Source organism: Melanerpes formicivorus, unplaced genomic scaffold (assembly GCF_026170545.1).
Source record: "Melanerpes formicivorus ecotype bairdi unplaced genomic scaffold, bMelFor1.0.p_v2 SCAF_54, whole genome shotgun sequence".
NCBI classification, from domain to species: Eukaryota; Metazoa; Chordata; class Aves; order Piciformes; family Picidae; genus Melanerpes; species Melanerpes formicivorus.
The window spans coordinates 698484-714125 of record NW_027142406.1 but is presented as its reverse complement, the minus strand read 5'-3'; the positions used below and the strand labels follow the sequence as shown (position 1 = coordinate 714125).

The 15642-nt window shown below is 46.6% G+C and overlaps 1 protein-coding gene across 1 annotated transcript in view; it reads right to left on the bottom strand.

The window, feature by feature from the left end:
- The window catches only part of LOC137452470 (uncharacterized), a 63757-nt gene that overhangs the window by 13672 nt on the left and 34443 nt on the right, over nt 1-15642 (bottom strand). Inside the window, exon 3 of the mRNA XM_068160894.1 lies at nt 3421-3480. Coding sequence (XP_068016995.1) covers nt 3421-3480 — 60 coding nt within the window. The remainder of the gene's footprint in view (nt 1-3420; nt 3481-15642) is intronic.

Sequence of the window (15642 nt, the reverse complement as noted above, 5' to 3'; positions counted from 1 at the left end):
TGTGCAACTTGCAGGACTGAGAGAAAATTAATCTTTATGTAACCCATAGATCCTGAAAACTACTGATGTAGTTACACTGGAAAATTAATCGGAGGTCTTAATTGCACTCATCCCCATGAGTGCAATCTGCCCACAGCTGTACCACCACCCTAGTTAATTCCTAAAAATTCCTAAATTAATTCCTAAAAATTAGCCTCCAGGTGAAGGTGCTTCCAGGAAAGGGGCACCGGAAACATTCTTCTCTACTGCACATCTGAGTCATTTGCCCCAACGTGTCAGTGGAGAAGCTGACTGGAGACTCCCTCTCATGGGTGATACAAGGATAATTCTCTGCCTACCCAGAGTGTGAAATGTTTCCGTAGCGCTGCATGGTTCTCTGTATTTCTAAACCATTGTAGCCTACAGCAGTCTGTTTGAAGCTCCTAGTTTACCATAACAAGGCACAGACAGATGTGCATTATGTTGATGTGCTCTGCACAGAAACTTTAGCTAACTAAGGTGGTTTTACAGAATCATAGAATGGTCTGGGTTGGAAAGGGACCTCCAGAGGTTGTTTAGTCCATCCCTCTCTGCAGTAAGCAGGGGCATCCTCAACTAGATCAGGTTGCCTAGAACCCTGATGAGCCTCACCTTGCACATCTCCAGGGATGAGGCCCAAACAATCTCCCTGGGCAACATGTTTTTGTGTCCTGTCCAAGGAAGCCCTTGCCCAGGATGACTATGTGTAATGGCAGCCATTCCACCATCTGGCATGGTGGAAGACGTTATGAAAACTGACCTGACTCTGCTATAAAGCAACTATAAAAAAAACAAGCCATAGGCAGAACAGGGAAATTACAGTAGAGAGGGATGACCCAATAGAAGACAAACTTCAACAAGTTCCCTTATTCACAACAGAGGCAACAATCTCCCTTCAGCAGTCTCCTCTGAAGAGCTATCTGCATATCAGAAGTTCCTATACCAGTTTTCCCAAAGGCCCAATCCTAAAAATACTGCCTTCCAGTTTTCTTTCCACAGACTAGAGAAAGCAGACACATCAAAGAAGCACATTTACATCCAAATACTTATGAGTTTCAGAGCTGTTGCCTAAATCCTTGTAGAATACACGTTCCTTTCCTAGGTCTTAGTACTCCAGGTGCTAAGGCTGAAAAAATTGGATTCGTGGGCATGATAATCAGGTCAGCTGTTTTACATACTCCTCATGTTGTGATAGCAGACTGTTTTAACAGCTCTCCCACACAGCTGAGAAGATAGTTATTAATAGACAGCATTCTACAACCATACCAAAACCCGTTGCTTTTATAAACACAAAGACTGTCAGACCACAGGAAGCACAAGCCATCACACTTCTCATTTATCAGTTCCAGACTGATGAAGCACAGGGCACTCCATTCTGGCTGAATAGAAGAGCAATTAAGATCTGGATCTGGAGCTTAGCTACAAATGCAAAGGAAGGCTTGGTCACTGAGAAAAGTACACATTTTTGTGTGTTCCTGCAACGTTCAGAGATACAGCACTGCACTAAAGATGTACAAATGGTTTCTTCTCCTCCTAGAAGGAGGCCAGGAAAATCATAGAATGGTCTGAGTTGGAAGTGACCTCCAAAGGTCATCTAATCCAACCTCCTCTGCACCAAGCAGGAGAATTCTCAACTAGATCAGGTTGCCCAGAGCTCTGTCAAGCATCACCTTGAGTATCTTCAGGGATAGGCCCTCAACCACCTCGCTGGGTAACCAGTTCATGTTCCTCACATCCATCCTAAATCTACTCTTCTCTAGTTTGAAGCCATTGCCCCTCACCCTATGTCTTCAGGCCTTAGGAAACAGTCTCTCTCCAACCTTCTTGTAAGCTCCCCACAGGTACTGGCAGGCCACTATTAGGTCTCCCTGGAGCCTTCTCTTCTCCAGGCTGAACAACCCCAGCTCCCTCAGCCTGTCCTTGTAGCAGAGGTGCTCCAACCCCCTGATCATTTTTGTGGCCCTCCTCTGGATCTGTTCCATCAGGTCCAAGTCCTTAATGTATTGAGGGTTCCAGACCTGGATGCAGCACTCCAGGTGAATTTTCACCAGAGCAAAATGGCAGAATCAGCTCTCTCCATCTCTGGCCACACTGCTTTTGATGCAGTCCAGGCTGCCATTGGTCTTCCGGGTTGCAAGCTCACACTATCCGCTTATGTGCAGCTTCTCTCCCACCAGTACTGACTTAATTCCTTTTCCTAAGGGCTGCTTTCTATCACCTCACCCCCCAGTCTGTATTGGTAGCGAGGATTGTCCTGGCCCACGTGCAGAACCCTGCACTTGTTCTTGTTGAATCTCATGAGGTTCACCTGGGCCCAACTCTCCAGGTTCTTCTGGATGCCATCCTGTCCCTTTGGTATACTGACAGCACCACTCAGCTTGGTGGCATCTGCAAACTTCCTATTGGTGCCCTCAATCTCACTGTCTACAGCAGTGATAAAAATATTAAATAGTACAGGTCGCAGTGTGGACCCCTGAGGAATACCATTTGTCACTGTTCTCCATCTGGACTTCAAGCCATTAAGCACCAGCCTCTGGATGTGACCATCCAGCCAATTCCTTATCCACTGAACAATCCACCCAGCAAACTCCTATCTTTCCTTTTCCAAGGAGGAAACCCTGTTGTGAGCACAAGACACATAGACTGAAACACCGCACATCCTAGTTCAGAAAAATGATCCTTCCTGATATACCAGGCCTCAAATGATAGCACAAACTCCTTGATAGATACTAAAAGGCCTGTAAAACCAAGACTAAGCACTTTCTTAAAATATAGACTATAATTAGGAGGGCAATTACTGACTTCATGAAAAGTTAGTGGAGAACATTTTACAGGCCATATTATTTGGGAAGTGAGAATAAAATCATACTCATACCTCCTCAACATTTATAATCAATGCAGGCCTCTTGTCAAAACAAACACTTTGTTTACTCCTTTAGTTTCCCTTGGGGAATACATGCCTAAAAACCAGCTGATCAAGGAGCTGCTTTGCAAAGCACAGGAATGGGGAGAAGTGCATCCTCTCCTAAGCATGGCATAGAGGAAACAGAACTTAAAAACAGGGGTTACTTAGCCTGATTCAGCAGAATTTGTGCCTAATTTGGAAATCCAGTAAATACTGATTAAATCGTTAGGCAGTAGTTCACACTTCATAAACGGTATTAGCACAAGTTGTTTGGCGATTTATTTTTTCTTTTACCCCATACACATTATCTTACCTGTATCTATTTGTGGATGAATTTCTGTTGGGCTAATTGCCTTGGAGTGTGATATTGTCATTACCTCACCAGTGTTGAATCCATATTGATTAGGACATAGCTTTGTAGGCATGATTTAAAACAGAAGTGATGCTGAAAGGGCTGCCCACACCTTTTCCATGCACCCCCAGCCACACACACTTACTTGCTTTCATCAGCTCTGATGATTATATGACCATGGATCTGTCTGTAAAATAGCAAAACCCTGCAAACAAAAGACACCTTTTCAACCAAAACAGATTAAGAGCCACATAAGCACTAGAGTCAGTGCAATGAAGGCCATGTATGTCAGTATGGTGGGAAACAACTGGCAGTAGAGGCATGAGATGCAAATAAAGGCTGGGCAGGGGTGGCTTGAGAGCAGTCTCATGGGGAAGGACTTGGGGGTGTCAGTTGATGAAAAACTCAACATGAGCCAGCAATGTGTGCCTGCAGCCCAGAAGGCAACCATGTCCTGGGCTGCACCAAAAGAAGTGTGAACAGCAGGATGAGGGAGATCATTCTCCCCATCTACTCTGCTCTCATGAGACATCCACCTGCAGCATTGCATACAGTTCTGGTGCCCCCAGCATAAGAGGGACATTGAACTGCTGGAGCAGGTCCAGAGGATGGCCACAAAGATTGATCAGAGGGCTGGAGAACCTCCCCTATGGGGACAGGCTGGGGCAGGTGGGGCTGTTAGCCTGAAGAAAAGCTCTGGGGAGACCTTAGAGCAGCCTTCCAGAACCTGAAGGGGACTGAGTTGGAGATCAAAACCTACTAGCCAATAACCATTAGGCCAAGGTATTGCTTTATTATGGCACCAGGTGCAAAGGGGTCACCCTCCAAATTTGCATCACCCAAAAGTGATCCCAACATGCTTTATACACTTAGAGTTATGCATATCCAATAAATTTCTGGGAAATGTTTTACATATGCATGGAGTCATTTAAACAGATAAAATCTTTTTACTTCTTGTTGATGTCAGCTTCTTACTGTGTCAATCTTTATCTTGGCCCCTTTGAGGTTTTGGGTTGCTCTTTTGCAGTTGTCTCTTACCTTCTTTGGCTCCAGGCAGCTCAAGGCCTCATCATTATTTCTGTCTAGAAGCTGATCTCTCTTAGCTGTTGAGAAAGTGAATTTCCCCAGTTCAGGACTTAAAAGAAAGCCAGGAAGGGGCTTTTTCCATTTTTACCATTCTCTGAATCTATGAAGGATGCAGACTGTGCACACAAAACCCAATATCAAGCAGAGGAACCAGTGCATTGAGATCAGCCTTTCAGAGACTGTGGCAGCCCCACTAACTGTAGTATACATAAAAGACATTCTTTGCACAGCTGGTTTATGTCTTTCACACAATCAATTAACAAAATCCACAGTTCCTGTATCAAGACAAACCCAGTAGGAGATTCTGTGGTTTCATCTCTTTATTTTCTTTTCTCTAGGCACCAGAAAATAATCAATCAGCTTACAAGTGTGAAAAGTCAGGTTTCTTTTAATCATGAATGTACAAGAGGTTACTTGCATGGTAGGGTAAGGAACTTTCTTACTCCTCACAGTTCTGCTCCTCCAACACTTGGAGTTAGTGCTGGACTTCTGTATGGCTTGTGTATATTGACTGGTTGAGCTCTATGAGCTCAAATTTGTTCACAAATCCTTAACAAATTGTCAAACTTGCCAGCAGCAGACCAAATTCCATCTTTTAATTTTATTCTAGTGTAGCAGTTTGGGCTGGGTGCCCTCTGCTACGGGGGGGTGCTGCCTGTGTCCAAAAGTCCAGCCCAGAGGGGTGGACACATGAAACTAGGTGTTTCATACCATAATTCTCTGTGCCACTGTAAGATCCAGCGTGGGGTCTGGCACTTCCTCTTTCTTCCCTCGCCACCACCTGGTAACTGAGGGAGATGTCTCCCGGCCTTGGGCGGGGCTAGGCCGATGGCCATGGGGGGATGGGCAGTCTCAGATCTGGCCAGCTGAGACTAGCCTAGCAGTGGAGTGGGAGGGGGGGAAGAAGGAGCCCTGCGGGTCTTGGGTGTACCCTCAGGTGGGGATCGGATGTTTCTGGGTATGTTTTGGGATTTCTTTTGTCACTGCACTTCTGGCTCTCTGTAAACATTCACCACTTTCCATTTAAACTTTCCACCACTTTTGCAATCCGTTTGTCTGAGTCGTTATTTTTGCCCGTGGTGGGGAGGAGGTCTGCCTCAACCCGCCACATCTAGTGGAAAACTTTTTTGAGTCACCATAGAGCACCATTACAGATAACTTTATAAGTTTCATTGAATTGATGATGTAAGAAAGTAGATTTAGGAAAAAGTCCTTGCTGATAGCCATGAGACTCGTTACAGGGACTGTGGCCTCAACAGGACAAGGAAGTATTTCTGATCAACAAGAGAAGGAAGTATTTCTGAGTGCCCCTTCCTTAGACTCAGCCTGGTGCCACACATTATCTACTTCACAGCAAATGCTACTAAGAAAATTCCACTAAACCCAGTTTAACTTCATTGTAAGGAGATCCAAATCAGAGAATTACCAACTGAATCATTAAAAATGTGAGTTCCATCTTCAGACACCTTTTCCTTTCCCTCTCTCCCAGTTCATTGAACCTCTTCTCCTAGCTGTATTTATTGTGAACCTAAAAAATTATGAAAAACTGAATCACAAAACTCTCGACAACAGATTCCATTTGACATTTTCCAGTAAAGACTTACATTTTTCTTCTCAAATGTGGCTTTGTCTCACAATGCCTTTCATCAGCAAAGAAACTGATTTACCTTCCACTGCACAAAGGGATTCCAAAACTGGGAGTCATTCTTCTATGGGTACTATACAGCCTTCCCAGCTCTCCTTGCCAGCAGAGAGTCTATTCAGCTAATTCCCACACCTCTTCATAAGCTGTTGCTGCCAGACCTGCAGCTATGTTAAGAATAAAGGAGTTCCCTTCCAAACACATTTTCAAGGACTTGTAGATCTTTTTACAATATCAGACTTTGCACTATGACATCCTTTCCACCCATTATTGGTAGATTCATTTGACCTCTACTCATGCTTATCTGGAAAGATAATCTAGCACATGAGCAGAATATAGCAACAGTCAAGAGGCAAGCTTGCCCCTAGACATATCTAGGAAAGTATTTTACATGGATTTAAATTACACTTTTTTTTTTTTTTTTTAGGAGGCAGGAGTTACCTGCTGCAATGCTGAGTAAAGACAGATGCACAAGGTAGTAACCACAAACCAGCAGCTCTGCGGAGAGTACTTGTGTACACAGTCTTACCTGTCCCTTGCCCATCTTCCTGTAAATACAAGACAAATTACTTATACCATGCTTACTCCTGGGTACTACAGGGAAAAGCAGATATGCATGCTTACAGCAAAACAGCAGACAGACAGGATGGGAAGTGTCAGTTTGGATTTAGCCTTTTGCAAAGCATGGGCTGCCCTTGCACCTCAGCAATGGCAGTTCCTATATACTCTCAGTGCACACATTTCAGTCCACAGATCTACCAGACCTATGTTAATACGTGCAATGCTTTGTGTTATCAAAACATTACAATATCACTGCAAGTCTTCTGAAAACTGTTACTGCATTATTCATTGAGCAGTCACTCAGATCTTCAGTACAATAAACAGGAGAAGCTACTCCCTGGCTGTTGGATTTGCTTGAGGATTTTTTTTTTCTTTCTCCTTCTCATATTTTGTTTTTTTTTCACCAGGTATTAGAAGTAAATCTGCAAATGATCTTTTACCAGCAGCCAAAACAGACCTAGTGCTGTCAAGTTTTCAAACACTTAGGTTAAAGCCACAAGGAGCCTTTTGTTGATATTTTAAAGTAGGTAGGTTTAATGAAAGAACGATAACCACACACTTTGCTGTAATTATTGACAACATTCTGTGTTTGGGAACAGCTGATTTTGCTAAGGCGATTCATCTCAGAATTCATTTACATTAGCTATTTCAGCTACGCAAACCACACAAGTGAAGTTGTGCTGCCTTTCAGAGAGCTTCACCCAGTGCTTCACTAAAACCAAACTATTCAGAAAAAAATTTTCTCCATCTCTGCCTAGAGCCTTTTCCCTTCTCTTCAGAAGAGGAAAAAGGAGGCAGAGAGACTTTGCTGGGTGAAGGAAAACCACTTTTCACATCTCCTTCTAGTACTTTGCAGATTCCAAAATGCCTGTCAAGATGGTTTTTCCCATAGCACCAGATACAGTCATACGGAGGTACCTCATACTGAGAAAGTAGCTAACAACTCACAATAGATGGCCCCCCAGAAAAATTCCAAGAGCAGGACCTGCTCTGCTGGAAAAAATCTTTGCCTCTGATCCACAAAAACTGCTCCTGCTCGAGTGTGGGAAGTTTTTGGCTGACATCCCACTGGCATTTCAGTGGGAAGCTCTCTTGGGAACCGCACTGAGACCAGCAGCCTTGGAGGGCACCTTACTCTACTTTCCTTTTCAGGCTACGGGAGCGGCAGGACCCCAGTGTGATGGGTTAAGGCTGACCCCCCTCCCCAACATGGGCAAAAATAACAACTCAGACATACGGATTGCAAAAGTGGTGGAAAGTTTAAATGGAAAGCGGTGAATGTTTACAGAGAGCCAGAAGCGCAGTGACAAAAAAAAATCACAAAGCATACCCAGAAACATCCGATCCCCACCTGAGGGTACACCCAAGACCCGCAGGGCTCCTTCTTCCCCCCCTCCCACTCCACTGCTAGGCTAGTCTCAGCTGGCCAGATCTAAGACTGCCCATCCCCCCAGCTGGGAGGCATCTCTCCCCAGTTACCAGGTGGTGGCGAGGGGAGAAAGTGCCAGAACCTGCGCTAGGATCTTATAGTGGTGCAGGGAATTATGGGACAAAATACCTGGCTTCCGGTGTCCACTCCTGTGGTGGTTTAGGCTGGGTGCTGGCCTGGATGCCACTGCACAGAACACACCTGGGAGGTCCCTACGGGTGGGCCCAGCCCAGGGGGTGGTCACAGGCAGGTATTCCATTTTCCATAATGCCCTGCTCCCCTATAAAATGCCCATGCGGGGTCTTCACTTCCTCTTTCGTCCCCAGCTGCAGCCTAGGTAAAATGGCATGAGCCGCCTCCCTTGGGCCTGCCCAGGCGCAAGGCTGGGTTGGGGGGAGGAAAGAGCCCTGGGGGGGGATTTGGGTGTACCCCCAGGTGGGGACGGGATGTTCTTGGGCATGTTCTGGGATCTCTCTCTTTGTCACGGTGCTTGTGGTTCTCTGTAAAACTTTCATTGTTGTTTGTTTTTAAATTGTTTTTCTATTTAAACCTTCCATCACTTTTGCAATCCCTTTGTCTGAGTCATTTCTGCCATGTGGTGGGGAGGGGGTTTGCCCCAACCCATTACAACTCCTCTGGGCTGGACTTTTGGACACAGGAAGTACACCTTGTATGAACACAGCAGAGGGCACCCAGCCCAAACTGCTACACCCGGCAATCCCCAGGCACTCGGAGAGGATCGGCATAGCCATCTTCTCACATGCCTGCTGCGTGTGACCGTTACGTCACCAGCGGCAAATTTAAAACCCCAGCAGGGGCTTGCAGGGGCTTGCATTGCAGCAGGAAGCTGCTGTGCTCTTGCTGCTGTGCTCTCCCTGCTGTGTTCACGCTGCCGTGCTCTCCCTGCTGCTCTCTCGCTGCTGTGCTCTCCCTGCTGTGCTATCTCTGCCGCGCTCTCCCTGCCACGCTCTCCCTGCTGCGCTCTCCCTGCCGCGCTCTCCTAGCCACACTCTCCCTGCTGTGCTCTTGCTGCTGTGCTCTCACTGGCTGCAGCCGCACACGCTGCTGCACTTTTTTTACTTTTGTTCAGTAGGTCCCGTGGCCAGGGAGCGGCCAGGCAGGCCAGAGATGGTTGTGAGTTGCAGCAAAAATGCCTTCAAACAATCAGTGTCAAACCAGACTGGGGTGGAACATAGGCAGGTAGGTGTCCAGGTATCTGGCTGCAGAGAGTGCTGGAGCCTGGCACTTGAGATGCAGGGTAGTGGGGACAACTCCTGCATTAAGTGTGAGCAGATCGACTATCTGCTTAACCTGGCAGCTGAACTGAAGGATGAGGTTGCTAGACTTAGAGCTATAAGAGAATGCAGAAGGGAGATGAACTTGAGTAACCAGGCTCCCCTAGCAGAGGCTGGTTATCCAAAAAGCGGTGGGGAATGGACACAGGTTGCTCTCAAAAGACACAAAGTAAAACCTCCTTGCCTCCCCTCACCTTTCCCACTGCCCCTTGGAAAACAAGTACGGGGCACTGGAGGTTGAGGGTGAGGTGATTCTGATGCCAGAGGACACACCATCTGAGGTTTTCCCTAAGGCTAAACAGCCTAAGGCTAAACAGCCTAAGGCAAAACAGCCTAAGGTTAAACAGCCTTCCCCCGGCATCAGGACCTGCTCCCTCAAAAAAAGGAGGAGGGTAATTGTTATTGGTGATTCCCTCCTGAGGGGAACAGAGGGCCCCATATGTTGGCCACCTCCTTCCCATGGGGAAGTTTGCTGCCTCCCAAGAGTCCAGGTTAGGGATGTTACCAGAAGGCTGCCTAGTCTGGTGCAGCCCTCTGATTACTATCCCTTAATAGTTATGCAGTTAGGGAATGATGATGTTGCCACCAGAACTCCCAGGGCTATCAAAAATGACTTCAAGGCCCTGGGAGATCTGGTTGAGGAGTCAGGGGCACAAATAATTTTCTCCTCAATACCCTTAGTTGCAGGAAGGAATACCAGAAAGAACAGGTTGGCAGCTATAATCAACAAGTGGCTTAGAGGCTGGTGCTGCCAAAAGAACTGGGGGGGAATTGGGGGAACTTTCTATTGCACCAGGTCAGCTGGCAACAGATGGAGTACATCTGTCCCAGAGGAGGGGAAAGATCACAATGTATGAGAATGGCCTATCCTTCAAAGGGAAAGAGATTCTAGGAAAGGAATTGGCAGGTCTCATTGATAGGGCTTTAAACTAGATTTGAAGGGGGGAGGGGCTGAAACCAGTCTCCCCAGACAGGAGTCTGGGGGTGATAAGCTGGAGCCAGGGGTGAAACGAGCAGCCCGGATGAAGTGCATGTACACAATGGACAAAGTATGGGCAACAAACAAGAGGATCTGGAAGCCTTGTTGCAGCAGGAGAGTTATGATGTAGTTGCCATCACAGAGACATGGTGGGATGACTCACGTGACTGGAGCACTGCAGTTGACAGCTACAAGCTCTTCAGCAGAGACAGGCAAGGGAGAAGGGGTGGAGGGATGGCCCTGTACATCAGGGAGGCACTGGATGCCATTGAGCTAGAGGTCAGGGATGATCGGATTGAGTGCTTGTGGGTGAAAATTAGATGGAAGACCAACAGGGCAGACATCCTGGTTGGAATCTGTTACAGACCACACAACCAGGATGAAGATGTTAATAGGCATTCTATAATTCTATAGGCAGCTTAAGGCTGTCTCAAGATCGCCTGACCTTGTTCTCATAGGTGACTCCAACCTGCCTGATATCTGCTGGGAACTCAACACAGCAGAGACAAGGCAGTCTAGGAGGTTCTTAAGAGTGCATGGAGGACAGCTTCTTATCCCAGGTGCAGTGTGAGCCTACCAGGGGTAAGGCTATGCTTGACCTCCTCTTCACCAGTAGGGAAGGGCTGGTGGGTGATGTGGTAGTTGGAGGGTGTTTAGGGGCCAGCGACCATGAAATAGTTGAATTTTCAGTACTCAGTGAATTTAAGTGGGGTAGCAAGAAAACCTCCACTCTGGACTTCCAGAGGGCAGACTTCAGGTTACTCAAGGAACTAACTCAGAAGGTTCCTTGGGAAACAGCCCTTAAGAACAAAGGGGTCCAGGAGAGCTGCACCTGCTTCAAGGAAGAACTCTTGAAGGTGCAGGAACAGGCTGTGCCAATGTGCCAGAAGATGAGCCGCTGGGGCAGACGGCCAGCCTGGATGGGCAATGAGCTTCTAAAAGAACTAAGGGAAAAAAAGAGGATGTATCATCTTTGGAAGAAAGGGGAGGCAACCCATAGGATGTTTAAGGATGTTGCTAGGTCTTGTAGGAAAAAAATTAGGGAGGCGAAAGCACATTAGGAGCTTAGACTGGCCTCTGCTGTGAAGGACACAAAAAAGTCCTTCTACGAATAGAATAGAATAGAACAGAATAGAATAGAATAGAATAGAATAGAATAGAATAGAATAGAATAGAATAGAATAGAATAGAATAGAATAGAATAGAATAGAATAGACCAGGTTGGCAGAGACCTTCAAGATCATCGCGTCCAACCTATCATCCAGCACCACTTAATCAACTAACCCATGCAACCAAGCATCCCATCAAGTCTCCTCCTGAACACCTCCAGTGATGGTGACTCCACCACCTCCTTGGGCAGCACATTCCAATGGGCAATCACTCTCTCTGTGTAGAACTTCCTCCTAACCTCCAGTCTAAACCTCCCCTGGCACAGCTTGAGACTGTGTCCTCTTGTTCTGGTACTGGCTGCCTGGGAGAAGAGACCATCATCCGCCTGTCTACAACCTCCCTTCACGTAGTTGTAGAGAGCAATAAGGTCTCCCCTGAGTCTCCTCTTCTCCAGGCTAAGCAACCCCAGCTCCCTCAGTCTTTCCTCATAGGGCTTGTGTTCCAAAACCCTCCTCAGCTTTGTTGCCTTTCTCTGGACACACTCCAGCAAACCAACATCCTTCCAAAACTGAGGAGCCCAGAACTGGACACAGGACTCAAGGTGTGGCCTATCCAGTGCTGAGTACAATGACCTCCCTGCTCCTGCTGGCCACACTGTTCCTGATGCAGGCCTGGATGCCATTGGCCCTCCTGGCTGCCTGGGCACACTGCAGGCTCATGTTCAGCTTACCATCAAACAGCACCCTCAGGTCCCTCTCTGCCTGGCTGCTCTCCAGCCACTCTGACCCCAGCCTGTAGCACTGCATGGGGTTGTTGTGGCCAATGTGCAGAACCCGGCACTTGGATGTGTTAAATCTCATGCCGTTGGACTCTGCCCATCTGTCCAGCCTGTCGAGGTCCCTCTGCAAAGCCTCTCTACCCTCCAGCAGATCAACTCCTGCCCCCAGCTTGGTGTCATCAGCAAATTTACTGATGATCGATCCAATGCCCTCATCCAGATCATCAATAAAGATGTTAAAGAGCACAGGGCCCAGCACTGATCCTTGGGGCACACCACTAGTGACTGGCCTCCAGCTGGATGTGGCACCATTCACCACCACTCTCTGGGCTCAGCCTCCAGCCAGTTCCTAACCCAATGCAGTGTGCTCCCATCCAAGCCATGGGCTGACAGCTTGGCCAGGAGTTTGCTGTGGGGGACAGTGTCAAAGGCCTTGCTGAAGTCCAGGTAGACTACATCCACAGGCCTCTCCACATCCACCAGGCGAGTCACCTGATCATAGAAGGTGATCAGGTTGGTCAGGCAGGACCTGCCCTTCCTAAATCCACGCTGGCTAGGCCTGATCCCTTGGCCATCCTGTAAGTGCTGTGTGATTGCACTCAAGATGACACATTCCATAATCTAGCCTGGCACTGAGGTCAGGCTGGCAGGATGGTTGGAGGGTGGAAAAACAGAAAAGGAAGAAGCATTTGTACTTGCTCTGGTTGAGGCTTTTATCAAGGCATCCAATCGGTGTCTGCTGGAGACAGGATCAATATGAGCTGGATGCATCTCAGCCAGGCCCAGCATGACCATTGTTTCACCTTTTAGTTACTGCTCTATGAAACTATCATAATCCTCAGGAGCTTTTAGGCCACAAGGTACATTGATAGAAACTGCTGTTTTATTAGAAATGCCATCAGAGAGTGGCAGGTGGCCCAGTGTAAAATTGCTCTAGATCAATAAGCCTAAAACAAACACCACCTTTAATCCCCAGAGAGCCTAGCAGATAGAAAAATTATGGCAAGAAGAAGACCTCACTGCACGTGTTGTACCCATCCATGTTTGCACCTTAAAGGTATCAGTAAGTTTGTGATTTTGCAGCAGGCCAGAAATACTTTGAGTCACAGTGTCACAGTATCACAGTATCACCAAGGTTGGAAGAGACCTCAAGGATCATCGAGTCCAACCTGTCACCACAGACCTCATGACTAGACCATGGCACCAAGTGCCACATCCAATCCCCTCCTGAACACCTCGAGGGATGGTGACTCCACCACCTCCCCGGGCAGCCCATTCCAATGACTAATGACTCTCTCAGTGAAGAACAAGTCCTTTGAGCAAGTTTGAGTTCCACATACAAAAGCTAACGAAAATTTATTGCTTTAGAAAGCAAATCACTGAAGCCCAGTGTTTTCAGAGGCATCATAGCTATTTAGTTCACTTTGTAAATTAATATACCTTTTTTACTCTAGAGTTTGCACTTCTACTCATAGTCTGGTATCTGGAGAAATGAGGTATTTCCAGATACGTGAAGTGAGCAATCTAAAAAAGTATTTACTAACTCCATTCAATGAAACTAATCCAAGATTTTGACTTCCAGGAAGATGCATTTTCCTAATATTAGGCAGAACAAGGAGGTGAATTATTATAAAGACACAGTATAGTCTAAACAAAGAGAAAAATTTATACTTGTAACATGTTATTAACAGTCAGTGAAGTCTGAAATTCAATTTAAATTCTGGCCCACCAGAGAAACAGAATATGTAGCGAAAATTTTTCATCTTTTGGAAGCTGTCACTTTTTCTATTGAAAACATTTTGAATGGATACATTCTATAGCCAGAGTGGTTTGTGGACCTGTTAACAAGTACTTCTTATGCACCAGAAGCTCACTGGATTGTGGTGTAGGTGCCTAAGCACATAGCAGTCTCCCTGCTAGAACTCCGCTTAGCCACTGCTCCTGGGAAGCTGCCAGCCTTGCAATGCTCCCGGAGAAGCAGCACAAGAGGGCGCTTGATGCCTCGTGTATCTGAAGTCTTCATCATCTTTTCTGTAATAGTATGCCCTATTTCCTATGTCAAACTCAGATCCAAAAGTTATTACAGTGAGGTGGGATGGGAAAGGTCATTACAAAGCCCTGAGGAGCACCTTAGCTGCATGTTCTAGGCATAGTTTCGCTAGCCTCCTGAGCATATTTGAGAATGTTTCCAACATCTATGCAATAGGGTGGATTCTCTGTTTGCAATTCTGCGTTTTCTAAATAAAAACCTGTATTCATTTTTGTGCAGAAAAGAAAACCAAAATCCTGTCATATGTGAGATTTAAATGGTAGGAAGCAGGAGAAACGTTCAGAGAACAGTAAGACAAAAGCCAAAAGCATTAATTAATTTTATGTCAAATTTAGCCTGGCAACCACCCAATCTGTGGACTTTGGCAGACTGCTTGCTGGTTACAACAGAAGCCACTTCCTCTGCTGAACACGCATATCAACACTATTGTCTGTTTCCTGGGGACAGGCTAGAGGTGTCTCAGTCCTCTGGGTGGGAGCTAGAAGCTGCACAATGTTGCTTATGTGGAGCAGAGTGATTGAAAAACACAAAGCTGCAAACCCCCAGCGGTGGCCCCATGGGGAATTCTCCCATGCATATCTCGTTAGAAAATGAATCGGGGTATTTTTCTCCCTGCCCTGACTCTGGGCGCTCTGACAGCCCCATTCAGCAGAGGGGAGCAAGTATTTGCCCAGGGCTCCTCTAGAGCTGCATATGACTCATGCTGGAAGAGTCCCTTTCAAACAGATTTAAGGAGACAAAGTCTTCCCTAAGTTTTTCTGAGTTCATTTTAACTTGCTGCCTTCTATCACTTTAAAGCTTTCTAGCAGAGCCTGCCTCAGTGCAGACAAAGCGACTTGACAAGGCAGGAAAAGCAGCAGGCCCAGGCTGGTCCCAAGAGGTGCCAGAGCGGCCTGCTCCCTCCTGCCATCCAGACTCCTTCCTCTCCTGCTGCAACATCATCAAGAATAAACCACTCTTAGAGCATGCAGGAGAATCAGAGAAACAAACCCTGATGGGATTTTCTCACAATTTTCTTCCCATAACCAGCACTGCCTGGCCAGAAGAGCAGGAACCTATTTATGAAGCTCCTTTTCCCACTTTTCATTGCTTTTTGTTTGCTTTATCCTTTCTGTCCTTATCCTTTCTCTCCCTTCTGCACCCCTGTATAGGGCTATGGAGGCAGAGATGGAGTTCTGCAGGCTCCAGATACTCACCCACACTATGTGAAGACAGACAGTCCAATCCCACAAGTAGGTTCCCATAGAAGATTGTGTGAGGTTGGTACTTTTCCTGCTTCTTCTTCCTCCCACTCTACTCACCACTTCCAAGCAGGTGAGAAGTCTTCTTGTATGCAGAAGAAAAGTCTTCTTGTATGACATCAAGAAAGTTTTTCTTACCAATGTTTCAGTAGTGCACAAAAATGACATCATGATGCTAATATATGAGAGAGGAAGT